The 16,509-nt window shown below is 40.4% G+C and overlaps 1 protein-coding gene and 1 non-coding gene across 5 annotated transcripts in view; both read right to left on the bottom strand.

The window, feature by feature from the left end:
• The window catches only part of Cul1 (cullin 1), a 125,873-nt gene that overhangs the window by 16,399 nt on the left and 92,965 nt on the right, over positions 1-16,509 (bottom strand). For all 4 annotated transcript variants that reach the window (XM_029561923.1, XM_008829749.3, XM_029561924.1 and 1 more), the window contains exon 9: positions 16,009-16,139. In XM_029561923.1, the coding sequence (XP_029417783.1) occupies positions 16,009-16,139 (131 nt within the window). The remainder of the gene's footprint in view (positions 1-16,008; positions 16,140-16,509) is intronic.
• On the bottom strand, positions 4,091-4,197 carry LOC115069736. Its single transcript, XR_003848972.1, has one exon. It is a non-coding gene; the product is annotated as a U6 spliceosomal RNA (small nuclear RNA).

The raw sequence follows: 16,509 nt of genomic DNA, 5'->3' as shown, positions 1-16,509 counted from the left end.
ACTTTAGAAAACATCAAAAACTCAGAGGTCCTGAAAATCATTTTTTCAAAGTGACGGGGGTCTCAGCACAAGCAGGGGAAGGCAGGCTATGTGGATGCACAATGGGAACTGTGAGGACAAGGCAAGAGACAAGTTCTGGGGACTTGGTAGGTGGGTAACGGAGCCTCCAGACAATAGAACATAATGGAAGATCAGCCACTGGGGAAAGCAAGTCACAGCATTAAAGGAGACAGCACCGGTGGAATATAAAGGCAACAGGGCAAAGGAATCACACAGTATCGAGTGATCAGCCAAGGGCTGTCACAATTAACATGGGGCAGGTGAAGTTTTTATGTCCATTTTACAGAAGATGCAACTAAGACATACTTAAGCATCTTGCCAAAGTAAGTAGTAGTAGAGCCAGGCAAGGGCACCAGACAACTCCCGAGTCTGATACTCTCTCCAGCTTTCAAAATGGAAAAGGCCCAGAAACCCAGGCAGAAAGACTTGTGGGATGTCAGGCCTGGGTGGTGGCATGATGGCCCAGCTGATGGGACACATGAAGGCAGAAGGGCTCCTGACTACCCCTTCACAAATCACAGCTTTAGGTACTGTCAGGAGCAGAAATGTAAATTCTGGAACAGAGTTCATGAACAAGGTGGAATTGCTTTAGAATGTGTGATTATTGAATAATCTATAAGAATTATGAAATTGTATGAAATTATGAAATGTGTCAAATTATGAATTGTGAAATGAACTTCGGAATAGAAACTTAGGGATGTTAGCTAGTGATAAGCTCCCGGGTGACCAACCAACCAGACACCTGCTTATCAAACTACTCGATGTCATTGCTCTCAATATAAGCAGAGGCTCAGAGCCAGTCCTCAGAGCACATCTGATGGAGGCAAGAAGAGATGCTGCCCACAGATCCTTTCTCCACCTCTGGACCGGACCATGTCGGGTCTCTGAACTCTCCCCATCGCCGAGGCCTAAGAGATGTCGCACCATCAAACCTGCATGGACCATGAGCTACACTCACTGCTGGAACCTGTGACTGGAGAGGTCCCTGGGAGAGAAAGCGACTGAACTAAACTGCTAAATTGATGACTACTGGCCAAATTGGCTTGTTTGTGACCATGTTATATAATGTGTCCATTATTCTTGTGCTAATAAATATAAAAACCTATTTGGCCATGGCTCCTTGTATTCTGTTGCTATAGGGAACAGCAAGGACTAAAATACTCTTAACTCATATATCCTCTAGTCTTGCTCGTGACAGGTACATAGAAATGAAATGCTCTGTCAATGTTTCCAAATTCCTGACATGTCATTTCAGTTATTTTTATTTTTGAGACAGACTCTTCCTGTGTCACCCAGGCTGACCACTAAATTGTGATTCTTTTGTTTTGGCCTACTAAGTACCGGGATTACAGGCACACACTCCTGTGCCCAGACTCCAGTTCCTGATATACTATTTGCAGGACCCAAGAATAAGACCAAAATCCCCTAAATTCTAATTATTTTGCATTTCTGATAATGTTTAAAATTAAGAATAGACCCCTACTATGTAATTATTCTCTACAAGTTTTGTGGCTTTTCTGTTTAAAACTTGCAACAAGCCGGGCATGGTGGTGCACGTCTTTAATCCCAGCACTTGGGAGGCATAGGCAGGCGGATCTCTGTGAGTTCAAGGCCAGCCTGGTCTACATAGTGAGTTCCAGGACAGCTGGGGCTACAGGGAGACCCTGTCTCAGAAAGACCAAAAAACAAACAAACAAACAAACAAAAAAAACAAAACTTGTAACAAATAAATGCAAAACTTCGTTTTAATATTTGTGTGTGTGCATGTGTGTGCTTGTCTGGATATACAGGTGCAGGTTCCTATGGAGGCCAGAAGAGAGCATCCAGTTCCCTAGAACTGAAATTATGGATGCTTGTGAGCCACTTGGTGTGAGTGCTGGGAACCAAACCTGAATCCTTTGCAAGACCAGGAAATGCTCTTAACCACTGAACCATCTCTCCACCCTCCCAAAGACTATTGTTATGAAAAATATATTGTGAGAAGAAACAATTTCACTAGAATGGAAAGATGGTCTTTAAAAAAACACTTGAGGAGCTAGAGAGATGGCTCAGTGGTTAAAAATGCTGGTTGTTCTTGCAGAAGACCCAGGTTTGAATCCCAGCACCCACATGGCAGCTAACACCTGTCTGTAACTCCAGTCCCAGGGGATCCAACAGCCTCTTCTGACCTCCGGGGGCATGCAGGCAGTAAACGCATACACATAAAATAATAAACACTTGAAATATTGAAAGATACTGTCACGTTTCCTTCATTAAGATTATCCATCTTCCAGCCAGGCGTGGTGGTACACGCCTTTGATCCTAATACTTTGGGAGGTAGAGGCAGGTGAATCTCAGAGTTTGAGGCCAGCCTGGTATACAGAAAGTTCCAGGCCAGCTGGGGCTAGACAGTTAGACACTGTCTCAAAGTTTAAAATATATTTATCCATCTTAATATGTTAAAAACAGGGCAGCAGTGGCCCCCTCAGGCAACCTGGCCCTTGGTTTCATGACAAGTGCTCCTGATGTAGAGAAATGTCTAAACTGCCTTGATATTCTAACACTCGAGCACCTTCGAGTCAGGCACACAAATTACTTCATAAGCTCATTTCTTTTCTTTTAAAACAATACATACCCCCCACACCCCACCCCGCCGCCTGGTGCTTGACTTGATTCTAGTTTTGCTATTAAAATCCACATTGCTGAGGTTGAAGAAATGCCTTAGCACTTAAGAGCACTGGCTGTTCTTGCAGAGGACCCGGGTTCGGTTCCCAGGACCTACATGGTGACTAACAATCATCTTTCACACCAGTTCCAGGTGATCCAACACTCTCTTCTCACCTCCAGGCACTGCACGCACATGGTGCACCCGCATACATGCAGGCAAAACATACTCATAAAAAATAAATTTAATTTAAAAATCCATATTGTTTTGGTTGATCCAGGTTTTATATGCTTTCTGATTTACATCAAATTATTGCACAATACTAACATATTCTTGCCTTACAATTTCCTCATAGGTTTTATAAAGGACTCTAGGCTACAGTGAACATCCAACTACAGGGAAATGCAAATAAACATTACTGAACACTCCCTTTAGGGAGGATAACTGACTTGCAAAGAACCAACTACATGTCAAAATTGCCAATTTAAAGACTCAGACTGCTTATAAAACGTGCCTTTTTATGTTTTAAAAATACCACTCACAGGATGCATACAAAGTATATTATGTACATAAACACACCAGTAGTTACTTCATAAGAATGACTCATGCAATGGTGGGCTATGAACCCACGTTTATAACAAGGGATCACACATTGGGAAGCTGGCTGAGGAGCCAACCTCAACCTTCGCCACCACACTCCGGCACTATTGCTGCTTCTTGACTGACGAATGGATTCCTGGACATCAGCAATGACTCCACATTTACTATCATATTTTGGGAGAATTATAATAATTTTTCCTGCTTTCTCAATTAAAAAAATTTTTTTTTCTTAGACTCAGGACTTAGAAACAAATTTCTCAGTAAGTATTCAGGAAGAATTCCCAGATGGCAATATTAACTTTTGCAAAGAATCAGTCTCTAGACTGATTTTTAGATTCTTCATAACAGAGAAGACCCAGCAGAGAAGGTGGCTGAGGAACTCATAAAACATGTGCCAGGACAAGAAGTCCCACCACTCCCCAAAGGTGGCTTTTAAAATTTATTATTATTGTGTGTGTTCATAGGACATGCGTGTGTGCGTGCATGCATCATAGTGCTTATGTAGAGGTTAGAGGTCAACTTTTAGGAGTTGTTTTCTCCTCGCACCATGGGTTGTAGTGATTGAACTCAGGTTGTCAGGCTTAGGAGGAAAATATTCTTACATGCTGAGCCATCTCGCCCATCCTGTTTTATACGTGTGTAGTTTTAAGTCTGGTTCACAGTAATAACAGTACACGAGAGGTTCTTTTGAAAGAAACACAACTCCTCTGACTCCAACAGTTGTTTAACAACTGGACCAAAGTCCCTGGTAGACTCATACAAACTGCCCTTCAGAGATTTTTTTTTAAAAATATGGAATGTTTCATGAATTTGTGTGTCATCCTTGCACAGGGGCCATGCTTATCTTCTCTGTATTGTTCCAATTTTAGTATATATGCCTCCGAAGCAAGCACCCTTAAGAGATCTTATGTAACCCCACGCTGCCCATGTCAGTAATGACTACACCCTCTCTACTTCTGCACCTGTGTTCCCTCTTCTCAGGGGTCACCATTCACCAAGCAACTCAACTCTTTTTTCCCACTCAGTTGTTAATACCTATTTCTTTTTCTTTTTGGTCCGAGACAGGGTCTCCCTGTAGCCTTGGAACTTGCTGTGTAGACCAGGCTTGCCTCAAACTCACAGAGATCCATCTGCCTCTGCCTCCCAAGTGTTGGGATTAAAGGCCTGTACCACCATGCCTGGCTGCCAATACCTATTTCTCTACTTTCAACACTGTATAGTGTAAAAGTTTCAAAAACACTTAAAATACAAAGAATGGTAAAAATTTCATGCATTTATCACCTAGCTTCAACAATTTCCACTAGTTCTTTCTTCTCTCTGCCTTCACCACAAGCCACTGTCACTGCCTCAGTCACTGTAACAAAACCTACTGGCACACTTGCAGCCAATTTTTTTCCATTTGAATCACTTTCTACATAGTAGCAATCTTTCTGAAAACAAAAATCCTGGGGCTAGAGAGACAGCTCAGCAGTTAAAAGCACTGGCTGTGCTTGCAGAGGACCCAGATTTGGTTCCCAGCTCCTACAAGGCAGCTAACAACATCCATAACTCCAGTTCCATGGGATCCAAATGCCCTCTTCTGGCTTCTGAGGGCACTGCATGCACATGGGCACTTAAATGCAGGCAATACACTTATATACATAAAAATAAAAAGTAAAAAAAAAAAAATTGGTCTTGACAAGCCCGTTTATTTAACATCCTTAGCTGATTTCTTTGTACCCTTTGGATTAAATCAATGTAAACAACAAACTTTCAGGTTCCCCTAGCATTTGCTGGGCCACTCCTAACCTTTCAGTCTTACTTTAAGTTGTATCTGTCTTCTTAGTTCTTAGAAGGTGCTTGTTTATACACACTGAAGGGCTCTGTCTGGGATCTCTGCTTGCCTAGTTAGCTTTATGTCTCTCACCCTCAACACTTTTTTTTTCAGGGACAATTTTATGAACTTCAAGATAAGCTATAGGCTCTCTTGCTATGTACTTCCCTAATCCCACTTGCAATACAGATCACACTGCCAACTAGTGCCAATGTTGTCTCTTTTTCTGGGAACCAGCTTAGTGACATGCTAGGACCTGTCTAGTGCTTACCACGACTTCACATTAATTCACTAGTATTTAAAGGCTGGAGAGATGGCTTAGTTGATAAATACCTGCCATGCAAGGATTAAGACCTGTATTCAGGATCTGGATACCCCAGCATCTAGGTAAAAAGCCAGGGATAGTGGTGTATTGTACATCCCTGGCACCACCAGGGAGTGGGGTGGGAGACAGATGGATTCCTGGAGCTTGCTAGCCAGCCAGACTAGCTAAATTGATGAGCTTCAGGCTCAGTGAGAGACCCTGTCTCACAAAATAAGGTGGAGAGCAATAGAGAAGACATTCAATGCCAACCTCTGGTTCTACATGCATATAAATGCATCTGCATGCACACACACACACACACAGAGAGGGACAGGCATAACATGGATCACAGTGGTGTTTACAACAGCTAGAATCCAGGTGTGGTGGTGCACTCCTTTAATCCCAAAACTTTGGGAGTGGAGACAGAAGAGGCCAGTTTAGGCTATTCAGTGAATTTAGTGAGACTCTGCCTCAGGAAAAATAAAAATAAATAAAACTGACCAGGTATGCTGGCACATGCCTTTAATCCCAGCACTTGGGGGAAGGTAGGTAGATCTCTGTGAATTCAAGGCCAATCTGGTCTACATAGGGAGTTCACACCAGCTGGGGCTACAGGGAGACCCTGTCTCAAAAAGACCAAAAAATTTTTTAAAAAAAAGAAAGAAAAAAAGAAAAAAAATAGCCCAGAGAGATTCTCTGGGATTTTATGTCATAGTGAGCATATATGCAGTTGGATGAGGATTAGTTGTGATCCTAAATACTGTAACACTCAATTTCTACTACCTCAGTACCATTCAAGAATACTGTCTAAAGAGGTACATTGGGGTGTTACAGGCTAAGAGAGCATCCCTCCCTGTTCATGTGTATAAATTTGTGTTCCCTGGGCCAATAACAGATCTAAACAGTCCTTTCAAACTGCTCTTGCCTATAGCCACCTTGGAGAGCGAAGTTAGCACCTGCATTTTTCTTGGTCTTTTTGAGACAGCGTCTCCCTGTAGCCCCAGCTGTCCTGGAATTCACTATGTAGACCAGGCTGGCCTTGAACACACAGAGATCCACCTGCCTCTGCCTCCCAAGCGCTGGGATTAAAGGTGTGCGCCACCACACCTGACTGGCTAGCACCTGCATTTTTCATCAAGCTGGGAGCCAATAAGAGCAGATCATTCCATATTTAAAGAGTTCTTGGGGCTGGAAAGATGGCTTAGTGGTTAAGAGCATTGGCTGCTCTTGAAGGACCAGGGTTCCTAGCACCCACATGGCTAACAATTTTCTAACTCCAGTTCCAGGAGACTCAATGCCCTCTTCCAACCTCCCTGGGCATTACACAACATGGGTGCACTCACATACTGGCAGGCAATACACTCATACATATAAATTCAAATAAAAACAGTAAGATTTAAAAAAAAAAAAAAAGAGTTCTGAGAACAAGCAGTTAACTATATCAAAATATTCACCACAGGACACATAGGACCCCCTTCAACAATGTCCTTACTTATGGATGATGGTAACTTCCTTGAGAAGTTAGAAAAGAAATGAAGCCCCAGAAAGGAGCATGGGGTGATGTGGGGATAGGGGCAGCAGCATGACCCTTCCCCAAAAGCCTCTGGAGTAAGGATTTATATGAATTTTATGACCATATAAATCAGGGGAAACCCAAAGTTTCAGCAACAAACACATCCCAACTACCAACCACCAACTGCAAATAGGCAACAGAATGCATGTAGCTCACCCACTAAATGGTTAACCCTGGACTTACTTTCCCCGTCACCCAACAAGCCACCCCCATGTGTGCTCAGAATATAAAATCAGTTTTGATGTTAACTACCTAGGTGGAAAAAAGGGGAGATAAACATGAAGCCCCTCCACACTGTTGAGCAACAACAAATTTACATTTTCTTAATGGACTTTTTCTCTTTCAATAAGCAGAAATAAGACTGCATGTGGCTTCAAGTTTAAAATAGAGACAGAACACTAGCAATTTAAGAAGTGCTATCTAGTCTCATTATTCCAACCTCCATCTGTTCCTTTTTGCTTCAACCATTTATGTTTGTCTTTTCAAACAGCTCTAAGTCACAGACTATAGAGAACAACTTCTATGGATTCTTTGTATTTTTTTAAAGGCAGGATTTCATTCTAAAACCTAGGTTGGCTGGAAACTTACTACATAGCTCAGGATGGCCTAGTACTCATGGTAATCCTCCTGCTTCAGCTTCCCAAGTGCCGGGATTAGGTTATTACCTCTGGATTTGGACAAACTTTACCAGTCCCAACCCCAAGAGAGCTTTCACTTTGACCCTGGCCTTTACTCTGCCTGTGTTCTCCTTCAGTCTCAGGAAAGATTAACGTCTTTCCTCAGTCTTTTGAGTAGCCCGACAAATGTGGTGTCTCTAAGTGCGCTACACACAGGCTGAGTAAACTGAGGTGAAAACGCTGAATCATGAAGCAGAAGTTAGACTGTTAAGAGCCTGACTTCTCCAAGGAAAACAAGTAAGCCGAGCAGCGAGCATGCCTCAGGAAGGGGCATTCAGCTCCCTCAAAAACAGAAGTGCACATGAAAACAGGAGTGTCCATCTGAGGAAGGATCGACAGAGAGACAACTTCAGGCTTCAGTCTAACTGGCCTTGAACCAATCAGGGGTCACTTCAGGACTTGTAGATATACAGCAAGGTTTAAACTAGAATTAAGTTTGATGTGGTAATAAAGATGAATTTCTAAAGAATTGCTCCCACAAAAAGTTGCTTACGGAAGGATTAAAGTTTTATTTTTTTTTGGAAGAAATGTGCATTCTACATGAAATAATAACTTGCTCATGACGGACTCAAGATTGTTTATTTTTCCTTTTATAGAAAGTGTTCACTTTCTATTTTCTTTAAGAAAAAATATAAACCATCCTTGTTATCCTGAGGTTACAGGCTTATCAACTACAAGTTTCGCTCTATGCTGCTGGAACAAACATATTCTCAGCACTTATCTTTTCTTTGTGTAATTACATCTGCCAGTGTGATTTGCTTACAAAACTGTTTCCTTTTGTCTCCAAATATTTCTTCTTCTTTACAATATTCATTAAATCAGTACCCAGACTTTTCTTTTCCATTGAATCAAGTGTGTACCTGTAGTCCTAGCACTCAAGAGGTGCAAGTGAGGATTACTTGAGCCCAGGAGTTTGACACCAGCTTAGGCAACATAGTAAGACCCTAACTCAAAATAGGCACATTTTAAAAAGTTTTGATATGGGAAAATTCCAAACATATTCAAAATAGAAAAGAGCAATAAAATCGAAATGCATAAATCTATCACCGAGCTCTTAAGAAACAGTCTATGGCTACAACAGGATAGGAGCTTTCTTCTATGCTCACCTTAAAAAAAATTATATTTATTTGCATGTCTGCACATAATACACACACAGGTCAAAGGACAATTTGCAGGAAGTGGTTCTCTCCTTCCACCATGAGGGTCTCAGGTTTGGCAGCAAGGCACCTTTACTCAATGAGCCATCTGTTGGCCCCTTCTTGTAAAATCTATAGATACAAGCTGGGCATGGTGGCACATCTCTGTAACCCCAGCACTTGAGAGGCAGAGAAGATTTGAGGTCAGCCTGTTCTATACAGCGAATTCCAAGTCAGCCAGGATGACACATTAAGACTCAGTATAAACAAACAAAAAACCCAGGGGTTGGACAGATGACTCAGTGGTTAAGAGCACTTGATGCTCTTGCAGAAGACCCAAGTTCAATTTCCAGCACTCACATGGCAGCTAACAATCATCTATTTAACTCCAGTTCCATGGGGGATACAATGCCTTCTTCTGGCTTCTGCAGGCAGTGCATGCATGTGGTACACTTCCATTTATGCAGGCAAAACACTCATACACATAAAATATATAAAATATTATCCTAAAACCCAAACAAACACACAAACACACACACAAACAACCACAGGATTTATAGATACGTACCACATTCCTTTTGGTCAAACCAAGCCAGGTCAGACTCTGCTAGCCTCTCTAGATAATTTATCGCTGGTTAGGCAATTTCATTCCCTCACCAGCCATAGAAGATTTACATTAAGGGCCCTAGTCTAAGTGTGCACCTGGCTACAAATGAGAAAGGGAATTCTAGATGCATATACCCAAGCCTAAGTCTATCAGAAGTAGTCAGGACTAGACCTAGTGAGATGGCTCAGAGAGTAAAGGAACTTGCCACCAAGCCTGTTGATCTGAGTTTGATTTCTGGGACCTTCATGGTAGAAAGAGTGAACAAATGCTTGTAGGCTGTACTTTGACTTCCATATACATGCATGCCACACTATGTGTGTGCCTTATACACATAAACAAGTTTATGGGCTTAAAGGTGGGCATGTGCGTGCACACACATGTACATAATTTAAAAAAGAAGTAGCCAGAACTGTGTTGTTCTGCTTATTTGAGAAATAGGTTCACAAACAAATTGGCTGAGTTTAGATAGTTATTTGTAATTCAAGTTCTCAATGCAAACCACAAAACATTTTCAGAGTTCAGATATGATCTCAGATCTGCTCAATGGTCTCATCTTGAAAAACATGCCTGTCAATAAAGCTATCTGGCTTTATTTCTGTCTGTAAAATGCTCCATCTGAAATGCTCCCCACTTGCATTACCACCCCAATTCTAGAAAATGTCACCTGTTTCAATATACTATTTCTCTCAAAGCTGCAGACAAATGTTCACAGCTGTTATTTCCTAGTTGGTCACTGTACTCTAAATACCCCAGTGTTGGTGGACATGAAAAGGACCAACAAATATAGTCCTCTTGGATGACAGTTTAATGCCAGTTGGATGAAGGACAATGAATCAAAACAAGGTTTCAAAAACAATGTTTTACCTTTGGTTCCATTTCTGTCAGAAGGACATTTTTTACAGCCTGGTTTATGTTCATTTGTGAACTGTCTTTGTAAGGTTAGCACAGCAGCACTCAGATTGTTGAATGATTGTGTGTCAGTCAAAAATTCAAACTGGAACTGGGCACAGTGGCACAGGCCTTTAGTTCAAGGCCAGCCTGGTCTGTGCAGCAAGTTCCAGGCCAGCTGGAGCTACAGGGAGACCTGTCTCAAGAAAAACTCCCCTTAAAAAAATTCAAACTGGAATTCAAACCCAATCAACTGCATCTTCAAATGTTAATTACCAAAATACCAGTCTCATTTGATTCTTTTCCTGAACTTCATTTTGCCATAACTGGTGCCAGGGAAATGGTAACACTCACCCCATAGTTTGATAAATGAACCTGTCAGTGGTACTTGTCCACTTTTGCAGATGGGTCGTTGAGAACGCATTCTCAGTTCTCAGTACCAAGAAAAACCACTGGAGTTCCAGCTGATGGCACTTCTCATTCTCAGCCCTACCTTTTTTTTTTTTTTTTTTTTTTTAAAATCATGTATGTTTGTGTCTGTGGTTATGAACTGCCTGATAAGGATACTGGCAACTGAACCCAGGTTCTCTGCAAGAACAGAATATGCTCTTAACCATTGAGCCATTTCTCTAGCCCTCAACACTGCCTGTCTTTAACTACAAGCTCTCTGCACTAACTAGAAAAATCCAGGATGGAAATTTTCTCTAATAAGGGCTCTAGATTATACTGCACACCTCTCGTATGTACTTTACATCTTTATTCTGCTACTCTGATTTACTCAATTTAATTCTGTTTTTAAAAGAAGAGTTATTGTCAATTGTGGGTGTGTGCTTTGTGCATGTGGGTACAGGTACCCTCAGACATGACAATGAGTATACACATGAGTATTGGGACTCTCGTTCTACACAAGGCATTGAGCTTCACTCTGAGGATACTAAAGTGGATAAAGCAGCTGTGCTAGAAGGCATGTCCATAGACATCTACACCATGAAGCAGATCAAATAAATGCTTTACATCATAGAATGTGCTACTATTCAAGGTGATTGAGAAAGACTGAGGAAGAAATGACATTTGAGCTGCAGTTTAAAAAGATAAATATGGAGCTGGAGGGAATGATGCCCCCTTTGAGCCTCCATGGGCACTGCCTCCTATGCACAAACCCATACTCAGATGCACACATGTAACATACTCAGATGTACACACATATATATAATTTTAAAACAAAACCTTTAAAAGATAAATACATGTTTGACAGGTATAAAGGTCTGCATCTCAATAGACAAGAGTAAACAGGAAGGCAGAGCAAGGCATATGTAGAGCTGTGAGTGCTTCAGCTCAAGTGATGTAGACAGCATGAAGAGACGCTGAGGAGACAGCAGTGTTCAGCACATGGCTCCTCACTGTTACCATTGTCGTCACCACCACTCCTCCCACTCCTCCCAATGGACATTTCCTGGGTAAGATGCTAGACACTCAAGCTATGAAGAGTGTAACACTGGAGTACTGAGGTGTTGGCTTCATTTTACGGTATTTACAATCTATGGTGGGGAGATAGAAACACAGAAGTTAGAAACACATCTACAGTGGTAAAGGGAGTTTTACAAACACCATCAGTCTTAAGGAGGAATATTTAAAGGAAGCTTTTTTCGAACAGATGATGTGAGCTGGCCTTAAAAGCAAGAAATTAAGCCAAGCAGAAGGCGAGGATGGTTGTCATGGGGAGAAATAAATGTTAGTTCAGGGATGATGGTACAATCATTTGTCTGAAAATAGGGGCAAAAGAAGACTATTACAGGAACACTGTGCTTACTAAAAGGATAAAAACGATTCCAACTTTATCTGCAACATTGGTTGGCTCTATGAATTCTAGTATCAAACCAATATCATAAGGTTACTAAGGCACTATGGCAGAAAAAGGAAAGGGAAGAGGAAAGGAGAGAAAAGATGAAACAGACAAGACTGCTCTAGGACCAAACAGTGGCATTCAATTACATTTAAATGCACTTACGTTCAAGTTCTCCCCCAGTGCATGGGCCCAGCCTCTTCCTTTGTTTCAATTCAGACTTTACTATAATGCCAACTACTGAATGTTTGAATATAATTGTACAAGGTCTTTCAAGTTTTTGACTTCCAGAGTCTTAAAGTCACTTCATGAAAAATGTGCTAATTTACCTTGCTGCTCCACTCGCTAGTTTAAAAGCCAAGTGTGGTGTAAAACTCATGTATTTAAAAATTATCCTATCTTTGCTCAACTCTAAACCAGTTTCTATTCCATTCTTGAATACATTCTCTGTCTCTAAGGCTCCCAAAATCCTGGTGCCCCAATGCAGTATCCTCACTTGCCAGCATAGCAGAGGGGAATGATGCCCTGATCCCCTCTCTCCCCTGGGATTGTAGAGAGGTAGGTAGCATGGACCACACTGATCTTTGCAATTCATGCAGCCACCTTCTAGGGAAGCCATGAGCAAGGTGGGCATTTCTGGAGCAGCACTGGCGCGATGTGGTATGAGCAAGGCACTGAATCTGTGAACATCATATTTGAAGGGCTCTTTCAGCTACTTTCATCAGGTGCCAGAGCCCCTGTGCAGCCTGTGACTTGGGGACAATTTTTCCTTTTCAAAAGTTTTAACTATTAGAAAAATGCCCCTAAGAAAAAGTAGTTACCACTAAAAATTTTGTTTAAATCACATCATGAATATGAAACCTTTAATAATAATTTAAATCTAGGCAAGGGGAATCACTTAAATATGTTCATTACACTTGAGTTGAGCAAAGGCAACTTTAAAAATCATGCTCTCAGAGTAATTAAACTCAACTTTTACAAATTCATACCACCTCTATTTTCTGTTGCTGTTTTCAGTATGGAGTTACCTTTTGCACTCATCACATATAATTTAATGCCCACTTCCATTACTATGAGCTATCTTTATGACAGGCTCAAGTGCTGCTTCTGGAATCTTCTACCAATGGAAAGCCAGGCCAGAGAGGGCTGCACAGTAAATACCAGTGAGAATGGATGGCAACTTTGGAGATAGCTAAGCTTCACAGCAAGAGTAGAACTGAGATTCAGGAAGAAACTGCTTTTGCAGAAAATAAGAGCAGTACTTGTCCATCCCTTCAAAAAAGTTTTTCTTCCCAAGAATATCAATGTAGAAAAAACACCAATTTCAGGAGTTCAATATAAAAATAGTACTTATGGAAATAATTATAATTAATTTTAATCTATTAAAGAGATGGCTCAGCTCTTAAAGAGATATTGTTCTTGCAGAGAATCTGAGTTTAATCTCAGTACCTATACCAGACAACTCACAACTTCCTGTAACTCCAGATCCAGGGGGATCAGATACCTCTGGACTCCTTGGTCACTTGCACATAGTCCACATAGCCCCCACCCCCTATTATATACACATAATTAAGAACAAAGCTCTTAAAAAACTGGGCTTGAAAGATGGCTCAGTGGTTCAGAGTATGCACTGCTCCTCCCTAGGACCCAAGTTCAGTTTCTAGCATCCATTAGGTGACTCAAAACCAATTATGACTCCAAGTCCAAAGGATTCAATTCCTCTAGCCGCCACAGGAACCTACACTCAGGTGCACATCCCTCCCTCCCCAATACATATAATTAAAATTAATAAATCTTTAGAAAATTGAACATCTGACTTCAAAGTGAAGGCAGACGTAACACAGGTTACTAAGCTGTCACTTTTCTCCACGGATGGATGACGTTAGAATATCCATCATTTTCATGAAAATGGGCAACTTATATTTTTACTCTAGAATTCACACAGAAAGTGAGTCCCCTAAGACCAATTTCATGTCTAATATACAAATACTTTTTTGAAAAAGTAAAACCTTATTCATCAGTACACTACTATGATCCCTATCTGATGAAATACCAGACTTACCACTACCTTCATGTCAAGGAAAGCCAAATCCTTTACTTAGCTCTGCTGGCCACATAGTTAAACTGAGTTTTGAATTAACAACTGAAAAACCTTGTTTTATTGAAAACATGTCTTCACTCAAGCCCCTTCTGAATCACAGGAGTATGTTTTGTACATATGTCAGGACTTTACAAAAGGAATTTAGTTTGAAAAGAGAAGCCACCAACATATTTTTTAAAGAATTATTTTTAATTATGCGTATATGTGTATTTGTGTGTAGCTGTGTGCACATAACTGCAGGTGCCCGCAGAAGCCAAAAGTGTCTGATCTTACAGGACCTGGAGTCACAGATGGTTATGAGTTGCCTGACATGGCTGCTGGGAATTGACCTTGGGTTCTCTGTTAAGAGTAGTATGTGCTTTTAACCACTGAATCAGCTCCCCACCGCCCATTATTTTTGAGACAGTGTAACATAATAGCCTTCGTTGGTCTTGAGCTTGCTATGTAGGGTGAGCCTGGCTTTGAACTGAATCTCCTGCTTCCACCTCCTGAATACTGGGATTATAGGTGTGCACACCTATGCTCACTTTATGTGGGCCTAGAGATGGAATCCAGGGCTTTGTGCATGCTAGGCAAGCACTACCAGCTGAGCCCTTAAATGAGTTTAAATTTAAAAACTGCACACTAGCAAAGAACATCAGCCACCACTGCTGAGCATTCATGTGCCCTGACTGCACTCTGCATGTACTAGTTAGTCACATATTTTCTCAATTTTTGAACAAGTGATACAACTTGATGACAATCACAGAGCTAGTAAATGGTGATGCTATGATTTGAAACAGGTAGATCATAGTCCAGAGTCTGTGATCAATTGCTACATTATAATGACATTTACAGGTCCTCAAATTAGAAAATTTATACTTAAGCTTATATATAAAAAACCTGCAAAGTTTTTTTTTCTTTTTTTCACAAAACCACTACTCAGCTAGCTTCTTCCAACACTGTAAATGTAAAGTTACTTTTTAAATAATTCCTTGATGTGTCAGAAAAATTAAATTACAAATTTACAAATTACAAAATTAAATGTAGAAAAGGAACTCTCTAGAAGTAGGAGAAAAATAAGAATTAAAAACCAAAATAAAACAACAAAAACCACTTAAGGTAGTATTATCAAAAATAATTAACCTAATGCACAATAAAATCAGGATATTGTGTTTTGGAGGTGTTTCTGTTCCATCAGTTTTTCCAAACACTGTTAAAACTGAAGTCTATAGGAACAAAACTAAAAGCAATTGACCTTATTTCTTGGATATGTGGTATTTCCTATGTATAAATTACCACTTGAAGTAGAGAAACCTAGGTTAGAGGGAATAGTCTAATGAAGCTTCTGGGGTGAAAAGAGATGCCACAAGTTTCAGAAGCCTGTGACAAAAAGCCTGTGACTTTCAGTTATAGGGAACTACTTAGACCAAAATTTCTGAGAAGCACAACTCGGACTCCAATCAGAAGAGGAAAAGTTTCTAGCATTTCTTTTCTATGGAGGCAGCTGGGAACAGTAGATATAAATGAAGGAGCTATAAAAACAGAAGATAGAAATGAAAAAAGGAAAAAGATTCCCAGTACCTAAAAAGTGCTGGAGAATATAGAGGTTTTTGCTAAACAAAGATGTCTGTGAACTTTCTATTTCTAAAAGCCAAAACAAGTTCTATATGAGAGCCTCCGTAAACCTTAACTGCCTAGTTTCATGGACAGAGATGCACTGAACACAACTGCAGTTGTGTATGAAAACAATTAGGCTCAACTGTTTTCAGTTGTTACTTACATTTAAAGCAGCTTCTCCACACTTCTCAATTGCTGCAAGACCTTGATTATGAATGTGTGTTTCTAGTAGTTTTTTCAATTCTCCTAGGCCATCTTGAATTCTAGATACAAGATTATACATACGGCCCAAATCTGAAAGAAAGAGAGCCAACTCTATGTATGGAAATCAACTCTGCATATTGATTCCATTCATTATATATTTATATTGAAATAGGTAACTGTTCCAAGAGATCTTAATAATCAAAAGCATTTAATTGTAACAATTATCTTCTATTTGGTATATTTTGCTGAAAGAATGACGTTAATAGTTTATTTTTCCTTTACTATGATGAAAGCCCACTAATGTAATAGAGAAAAGGCATTTACTATTTCCTAAAATCCTGACTGAGACATTATTTATGCCCTAATAGGCACTAAAATATTTGTTTAAAATAATGAATAAATTTAAGGAAAATATGGATAGCCATTTCAATTATTACAAACAAGTCAAAGAAGAGTCCTT

The sequence above is a fragment of the Nannospalax galili genome, unplaced genomic scaffold, assembly GCF_000622305.1.
Source record: "Nannospalax galili isolate Female #2095 unplaced genomic scaffold, S.galili_v1.0 scaffold234, whole genome shotgun sequence".
Taxonomy (NCBI): Eukaryota; Metazoa; Chordata; class Mammalia; order Rodentia; family Spalacidae; genus Nannospalax; species Nannospalax galili.
The sequence above is the reverse complement of the archived record's forward strand: the minus strand, read 5'-3'. Positions and strand labels throughout refer to the sequence as shown.